Source organism: Marmota flaviventris, chromosome 1, assembly GCF_047511675.1.
Source record: "Marmota flaviventris isolate mMarFla1 chromosome 1, mMarFla1.hap1, whole genome shotgun sequence".
NCBI classification, from domain to species: Eukaryota; Metazoa; Chordata; class Mammalia; order Rodentia; family Sciuridae; genus Marmota; species Marmota flaviventris.
The window spans coordinates 12,257,597-12,266,900 of NC_092498.1; the positions used below are offsets into that span (position 1 = coordinate 12,257,597).

General features: G+C 41.2%; 1 protein-coding gene across 1 annotated transcript; it reads right to left on the minus strand.

Moving 5' to 3' along the window:
• Window positions 1-4,450: 4,450 nt before the first annotated feature.
• Tas2r40 (taste 2 receptor member 40) lies at window positions 4,451-5,413 on the minus strand. The gene has a single exon (XM_027943288.2). It carries the CDS (start codon window positions 5,411-5,413, stop codon window positions 4,451-4,453), a length of 963 nt encoding a protein of 320 aa, XP_027799089.1.
• Between the last annotated feature and the right edge of the window lie 3,891 nt (window positions 5,414-9,304).

Sequence of the window (9,304 nt, forward strand, 5' to 3'; positions counted from 1 at the left end):
CACTCTTGGTCCCAGATGCACTCAGGCCCACCAGCTGCAATCAATCTATCATCCAGCAACTGGTTTGAATAATCCACAGGTTCATTTGCAGTCCCTGAGGGCTCCAGGCAGGAGATGCAAAGGGCAGCTTTCCCTAGAGAGGTCTGACTGTAATGGGACCCTTTTCTGTTTTGCATCCTCAGGCTCCAGTGAGAGTCTCTGAAGATGCTCAGTGGAAATTTTTTCTCACATTCCCTACCTCTTCTGACTGGTTCAGTAAGAAGAAGAGATTCTGCCCTGAGTTCTCCCCTCCCCACCATGAAGGAGCTAAAGGAAAAAGACCAGGACGAGGGAAAAAAAAATTTTTTTTTTGAGGTTAAACATTTTTATGTGAGCATTTTTTGCAGTTTAAGATACATCTCTGACTCCATAGCACAAAATTTGGAATATTTCCTACTTTGTAATTTTATCAGTTGCTGTTCCCCACACTATGTACGTAGTCTTGGAGGGAGAAATTTTGGTTGATTTAATCTTTGAATGAACACATCCACTTTTGTGTTGATGAATGAATACATGCACTAATCTTTGTATGATGGTCTGTAGTTTATTATACACTTCTATATCGTTACCTTTAAGCCTCACAGAAACCTTGTGAATGGATGTTATTTTCTTGCACTTGACATAAAGGATTTGCTGAACCTCTTGACCATGTTCTGCCACCAAATCTACAGGACTGTAAAAGTCCAGCTCTTTGTGTGCCTCTGCCCAGTCTGGGTGGGCTCTGGCCTTTTCACATTTGGCTTACTTTGAATGTCCTCAGTTTCCCTTTAGAGTCCAAACACTAACATTTATTGACAGTTTCCTCTGGGCCAGACACTGTGTACTAAATGCTTTAGCTCACTCATCTCTTGGACTGAGATTACCTTAGGAGGTAGACATTAGTATCATTGTGATTTTCATTTTACAGATGTAGAAACTGAGGCTCAAGGAGATGCAATATCACGCCCATGACTCAGAGCCAGGACTCAAACCTAGGGACTGCATAGAGTTGAGGGTAGGGAGGAGCAGCTACCCAAGGAGCCTGTGGGTTTTCCCTTTGATCTTTCACTTTAGAGAGTTCTTCCCTGAATGGCCTCTCCCTGTCAAGTCACAGACAAACCCATAATGGTTGTGGATTCTTGTTCTCTTTGAATTGTCTTTAAGACCACTTTTCTCTTATTTTCCTCTAAAGCAACTGAGAGAAGGTCGAAAATTCATAGGACATCTTATTAAGAGAAATGAAAATCAAGTGAGAGATCAACCAGAACATTTAAAAAAGGCTATTTTTCTCTCATGGAAGTTGATTGACAGGTGAGTGTCCCAAGATGGAGCACCTTTGCAATGCCACATCCCAAACTGGTAAAGGTCGCACCCAGAAATGTTCCCCTTGAAGGCTCTCGTATGACCTTTTGTTTCCATGTGTGTAGAGATAATGCCCAAAGGACTAGGACCAGTGTCAGTAGAGAGTTTCTGACAAACAGCCAAGAGTGACGTCAGCACTTAATACCTGATACCTTCCCTTTCTGTTTCTTCTGCTCCAACCTCTCTCTCCCAACCTTGCTGCCACTTCCTGCCATTTCCTGTCCAGACCTGCCCTTCCTGGGCCACATCCCAGGCTCTAGAATGCTCCTGTTCTCCTTCCATCAACAGAAACTGTGTCAGTGTCTGTAACATCTTACTTTTTCCCAGAGCACGCTTGAAGTGAGCATTTCCCCCAAACTCTTGCCTCTCTTACATTAGGTAACTCTTCCCCAGTTTAGAAAGGGGTGCAGAGAGCTCCTGCAGCTTCTAATCAATCAGGACTGGCTCCTCGGCCTTTCTATCCTCCATTCTGCTCCTATAAACCAATCTTTCTTAGTAGGTAAGAAATTTCCATTCCTCTCAGATCGCTCCTAAAAATTCTTCTCTCCAGAGTGTCTGGGAAAACCCAGTCAGAACGGAAGTGTTCCTCTCTTAGTGTCTCTTTTTCCTTCCCCTCCATCATTTGCTTCTGACTCCTGCCCTTGGTTACTCTTCCCCTCCCCTAACACAAGATTTGTTTTAGGTGGGCTGACCTGGTAGCCCCAAGTAAAGGACAATTGGGAAAATTGAAAAAGAGATGTCATGCAGAGGAAACTCAAAGACAAGCAGAAATCACAGTGACATTTTATCAGACACTGGGATAATTAGAAGGGGAAGGTGATGTTGGATTGGAGGTTTACCTAGTGCCCCTCAAGTCACAGGTCTTAGATCAGCTCTGGCTGCCCTCACCTGTGGGAGTTCCACCAGGTGGACCTCTACACTGCATCTTCAGCAACCAAGAGTCCCTCAGCTTGTCCACATGGAGTACAGATGTACAGAGAGACTTCATCAGTGAATCGTCCTTCACGCTAGAAACTTCACCTTCCCTGGGTGTTGAGGGAGTCTCCTGCAAGGATCCTGGGTCCACAGCAAGCCAGGCTTTTCATTTGGTTATGAACTTTCATCCAAAAAAATCTGAGTTTTGTTTTCATTTAGGACTTCTGATTTCTATTTAAAGTCAATGAATTTGGAGACCAAGTATTCTGGCCTTTTCTGGACACTTAGTTGGGCTTTACAGAAAGGAAGAAAGAGAATTGGAGAGAACTTCATCTAGCTGAAGGCAGGGTGACCACAGTGACAATGAGAATGTTGTCCTTGAAGCTCTTGTCAGTTCTCTCTTCGATGCCTTAGGCTGTTGCAAACAATGGGATGATATTTCTTCATAATAAACACAGAGAGGGATTATCCATTTTCTCATCTTGGCAGGGGTCTCATTAAAGTAATGGCAACTTCAAACCAATTTTCTGTTTTTCTCTGTGCTGCATTAGATACTCTTAGTGAGGATGGATGCTCTTTTGTCAGCAGGTGTTGTTAGGAAAAAAAAGCATATTTCTGTATTCTTTAGGAATTGGAATGAAACTTCAAAATCTAATTTGTCTTACTGTAATAGCTATACTAACCTTAAATAGTCACATAAATAAGTATCATTTTATGAAAACTATATGTTTTCACAAATACTTTACTTTCCAATTAAAAAGTCTCAGGGCATTTGAATTATAAAGGGATGTATGTGTGTGAGACAGGGGGAGAAAGACAAATGGAGAAGAGACAGAGTGTGGTATGTGTGAGTTATTTTTGCAATTTATGGATGTAAAGAAGTCTCTTAAATACATGCTTGGGGACTCAGGAGCTCAAAACTTAGTCTTTTTGCTTCCAAGCTCATATTTTCTTTAGGGAACTGCCTTAGCCTGTTATGAGGGTAGCTTTCTTTTTACATTTTCTTTAGTAATTATGAGTTGTAAAAATACCTAATAAAAGAAGTGCTAGAGTTCCTAGTTTTTGAGTTCCAAGATATCTAGGGTTGAGTGTCTTATTTTGTGAATGACCCTTTGAGACAATGCTGATGATCCCTCATTCTGAAGAGTGACAGTAAAGAAGAAAGTTTTCCTTCTGCTCCAAAGGCCGCTCCCAGGGAAGCTGCCCTGACCCCATCAACTATTTCAAAGTGACCCAGAGCCAGTCACCTGGAGGCACAGGTGCCCCTTCATTGCCACAGACTCAGGTGCTGAGCACAGTAGACACTCATGCTCTGGCCTCTTTCTGCTCACTTCATTCTTTCCCCTTCATTCTTCTTTTCCTCTCTTCTCACTTTGACATTTCCATGGAAAAATGAAATGTTCAGTTGACCCTCCACTTCCCCACCTGCCATCTTTCATTTTGCCTTGGTCTCCAAGCACCTTCCCTCCATCATTGGTCTCTACACGCTTGCTCATCACTATCTCTGGAAACTCCTGGGATCCAAATGCTACCCTGTCACTCCACTGACAGTGTGCATGGCCTCTGCTTCAGTCAGATCCAAAGCCTCTTTCTGCACTCTGCACTCTCCTTGGAGCCTCTGCACCCTTGGTGGTCTTGGCCAGCCTTTCTTCCCTGGATCCCATTTCTCTGTAGTTTTCTAGTTTCTCTTCTACCTCTTGGACTGCATGCGGTCCCCTTCACTAGTCCCCTTGTCCCTATCTGTGGGTTAGTCAGTGGTCTACAGTAGGTTGACCACATACTTTTTCATCCAGATCAAAATGTCCTTGACAATTAAATGGTGTTCAATGGACAGCACACCACAGAACGTGTTCCAAGTGGATTGAAATGTCTGCTTGCCCACTCCTTAAGGCTTAGAGGAGGGGACAGTGAAGAGCTGAGGGCAGGATGCCAACGGACCCCATTAGGCACTTTCAGAAGTCCACCATTGCATGGCTTAGCTCCTTCTGCTTAGAGTCTCAATTCAGCTTTACATTCACAAGATAATTCAGTTACCCGAGAAGAAGTGTCAGCAGGTTTGGGGGATAAAAAATGGGAGAGAGAGAGATCTAGGCGAGGAAAAGGCAGAGCTCATTGGGCCAGAACTTGTCATCTCTCTGGGCTCTGGTCACTGGGGCTACCCTTTAAAGTAAAGATGAATTTGGTGCTGAAACCGCCTCCAGGCTCTTCTCAGCCCAGGGTTGCCCAAGATCAGTTGCACTGAGTGGCTAGCGGGATAGGCAGCCAGGATACATTTACACAAAATATTCCCAGAGTTGTAGGTGTTAAAGATGTTGGACATGGAAATAAACAGAACGACTGCATTGATGATGTAGAAGATGAGAAAGAAGCTGGTTGATTTAATGGCCCCCAAGTGAGCCTCCATGCTGGGGTCCCTAGAGCCCGTGGCATTGCTTTTCATGTGTAAGGTGTGTCTCTTGAGAGAGATGATCAGCAGAGTGGCTGCCAGGATGAACATGATCAAAGGAACCAAGATTCCCAAGTAATAGAAAAAAGCCAAGTAGACAATATTGGTCTCAGAGACATACTTGTTCTTAGTGGAATTGGAGGAAGGGGTATGAAAGGACATACTCACATACGCATTGAAGGTGTCTTTACAGAAGAGAGAGGTCAAGCCCAGGGACACCAGCACGGAGAGACTCACAAGCCAAGGCAGCAGCACCGTGATTCTCCTCTTCATCATAAGGAACAAAGGCTGAGTAAAGTTTGCAATTTTGAGACAATAGAAGACGTTGAGCCAGGCACCAAACCAGAGGTTGGCATAGTTCAGAAACAGCATGACGATTTTGAAGAATATGAACACTGTCTTTTGGTTATAAATGACTGGGAATACTTGACTGTAAGTAATGTCCAGCATCACCCAAATCTGTAGAAAGATCCTGGAACAACTCAGCATGAACATAAGGTAGTCCCCACAAGGGAGTCTCTTGTCCCTAACCCACTCAATCCCATAGATGGCCACGATGAAGCCATTCCCAAGTACACCAATGGCGCACAGGATTCCAGAGATCACCAACATGAAGGGGACTTTAGGCCCAGAAATGTCTTTGTCTGTGGCATCTGTATTCATCACTACCATTTCTTCTGACTCTGCCTTTCGGGGTTTCACACAAAGAACTGGTACCTACTCTGCAGCCTTCTGACCCTCACCCAATGTTATTGTAATTTCCCCCTTAGTTAATGGTTATTTCCAGTTTTTCTTCATTTGCTTGTCACATGACTGCAAGTTAGAGGCTTGCCATGCAAATTATGAGAGGATCTAGTTACTGGTTCTGTCTCCATTATTCATAATGGCCCATTTGTTTTGGGCTTTCAGAAGCTCATCAAATAGAATTTGCAATGTGTGTTCAGCTCAGCACCTTCTTATTTTATATTCTGTCCATATTCACCTGACAAGACAAGAATCCCAAGTGAGGAGTCTTAGGGTCTCCTGGCCTTTTTACTTGTCTTACAAGACCTGTGTTACTTCTGAAATCATCTGTCAAAATGCACACTGCTTCTTTTACGTGCTTTCTTCCTCCTTTCTTATCTCCCTTATGATGGGAGAGGATTTTTTCCCCTATGGTTACTGTGAGTGTGAATAAGAACTTACCATACACTCACGCATGAGCCTCTTTACTTAGTGTCTTTCAGAAGGGCCAGCTACAACAAGGACCTCAGAGAAGCCAACATTGGGTGCTATCTGGGGGAACTAGAGATTAGAGAATCTTCATGACCTTTGTTTTCATTGTCACCAAAAACAACTGACTAACCTCTGCATGACTTTGGGCTCAGGAGTAGGTAGATTTAGGCTGGGAAGGTTTTGCAGTGTTCTTAACATGGTGTTGAAATTGGGAAATGTACAAACACTGCAACTCAAAAATTCTGACTTCTTACCTCTCACTGTGAATCACAGTGAACTCTGGAGTAATTTAAAAGACATGTGGGTCCAGGATTCATCACAACTCTACTAAATCAGAATCTTGGGTAGGACTGGCCTATATTTTTATGAAGCTAAAAGAGCATGCTGCTCATAGGTAACATGAAGTACCAAAGTTTTAGCTAGAAGCGAAAGTGCCTGGGCCAAATTTGGCCTGCACTTGTGTTTTATCTTGAATGGTATAGCCCTGCACAGTGAGAGTCTACCAGTGATTAACTTTTTTTTTTTTGTAATTGGCCAATATTTGAATTTAAAAGATTGCATACATGTGTACACAAACACACACACAAAATCTTCTCTTGAAAAATTAGAAGAATTTGGCAATATTTGATCTGCATGGTTAATTGCTTGAAGCTGGGCACTGTCTGTTTATTTTAAGCAATATATATACTTTTCAGTATGTTATCAATATCCCCTAGTTCCTAAGGCTTTTTTTTTTTTTTTTGGCATGGGAGATTGAAGCCAGGGGGACTTAACTACTGAGCCATATCCCCAGCCCTTTGTTTTTTTTTTGTTGTTGTTGTTGTTTTTTTCAGAGACAGGGTTTCATAAAGTTGATTAGGTCCTTGCTAAGTTGCTGAGGCTGGCATTGAACTTGGAATCCTCCCGCCTCAGCCTCCTGAGACACGGGGATTACAGGTGTGCATCACCATGCCCAGCTTCCTAATGCCTTATTTTTTATTTTTTAAATTGTTGATAGAACTTTATTTTTCTTTATTTATATGTGGTGATGAGAACCCAGTGCCTCACACATGCTAGGCAAGCGCTTTACCACTGAGCTACAACCTGAGCTCCCCTAATGCCTTCTTGACACTCAGTTTTGGTGCCACATGCTGTTTGCTTGTGTGCTTTCCCTATTCTATTGGGCAATTTGTATATGTTAGGCATTTGTACTATATATGGAGGAATGATAAAAATTAATTTTATTTAAAATAAAGAAGTCAGAAATTTATTATTATAAAATTTTACTGTTGTTAGATCATATTTGTATAAAATAGCACCAAAATAATACATTGCAAAACTAAGAAAGCATTGTTAAAAGAAATTAAAAAAAAAAAAAAACACCTGTCAGAAGAGTAGCTGGCAAAGATTTTCTCCCATTCTTTAGGCTCTTTCTTGTTTCCTTTGCTCTTCAGAAGCTTTTTAATTTGAAACCATCTCTATTGATTCTTGGTTGTATTTCTTGAGCTTTAGGAGTCTTATTAAGGAAGTTGGTGCCTGAACCAATATATTGGAGTGTTGACCCTATGTTTTCTTTTAGCAGTTGCAGTGTTTTTGGTTTAATTCCTGGGTCTTTGATGCACTTTGAGTTGATTTTTGAACAAGATGAGAAATAGGGATCTTGTTTTATTCTTCTACATATGACTATTCAGTTTTCCCATCACAATTTGTTAAAAGACTGCCTTTTCTCCAATATATGTTTTTGGCACCTTTATCAAGGATCAGATGATTGTATCTGTGTGGGTTTTTTTTTGTCTTAAGGAAATTTATTATTTTATGTCTTTGGAAGTCCTGAGAAAGAACGAAGGAACAGCACATTCCATGCCTAAAAGATAGCTCCTTATCTTTTCTGTGTGGGTTTGTGTTTGTGTCTTCAGCTCTTTGCCAGCTACTCTTCTCACAGGGGATTAATTTATAGAATATATAAAGAAATAAAAAAGCCTTGACATAAAAAAAAAAGAAAAGAAAAAAACAAATAACCCAATCAATAAAGGGGTGAATGCACTCAAACAGACATTTCTCAAAAGAATAAATACAAATGGTCAACACATATATGAAAAAGCGTTCAACATCTTTAGCAATCAGGGAAATGCAAATAAAAGATATATGAAGATTTCATCTCACTGCAGTGAACACAAATAACAAATGTTTGTGAGGGTATGGAGGATAAAAGTACACTCATAAATTGTTGGTGGGACTGCAAATTAGTACTACAATTTTGGAAAGCAGAATGGAGATTCCTCAAAAGATTAAGAATGGAACCACCATATGACCCAGCTATCCCACTCCTTGGTATTTATCCAAGGGAACTAAAATCAGCATACTGTAGTGATACATGCATACCAATGTTTATAGCAGTTCAGTTCACAATAGACAGGTTATGAAAGAGAATGTTATTTGGGCTGGGGATGTGGCTCAAGTGGTAGCGTGCTCGCTTGGCATGCGTGCGGCCCGGGTTCGATCCTCAGCACCACATACAAACAAAGATGTTGTGTCCGCCGAAAACTAAAAAAAATAAAATAAAATATTAAAATTCTCTCTCTATCTCTCTTAAAAAAAAAAAAGAGAATGTTATTTGTCCACAGTGGAGTTTTACTCGGCCATAACAAGAATGAAATTATGTCATTCTCAGAAATGGATAGAACTGAAGAACATCATGCTAAGTGAAATAAGCCAGACTTGGAAAGTCAAGGGTTGAATGTTTTGCCTCATATGTGGTAATTAGAGAGAGATGAGGAATTGAAAAGCAGGGTTGGGGGGGCTCTCATAAAAATAGAAGGGAGAATGGTGGAGTAGAATAAGGGAATTGAAGGGGAGGAAGAAGTGATGGAAAAAGAAAGAAATTGAAAAATGAAGCTGACCACATTATGCTATGAGCATGTATGAAGATATTACAATGAATTTTACTTTTATGTATATCTAAAATACACTGATTAAAACAAAACAATAAGTAGAAGGAAGATCAATAGAGTTGGAGGAAAGGGGAAACACTGGGGTTTGAAATGGAGCGAATAACTTGCATACATGAATATGTTAAAATGAACCCCCTATTGTGTATAACTCTCATGTACTAATAAAAACATCTAAAAATTAAATAAAAACTCATGTCAACCCAGAGACTTTTATAAGCATGCTCATAGCAACTCTTCTCTTTCTAGCTGGAAACCAGAAACAATGTATGCTGACAAGTTTTGCCTCTCCTGTAAGAGGCCCACTAGATTCTGTAGCTTCTCCTGATGGAGCAGAGTGGTATTTGTCAGCAGCTCCACATGTTCCAAAGTGCCATAGACATGAGCAAGAGGGGCAAGGAGGAGAGCAGCTGTGAGGGGT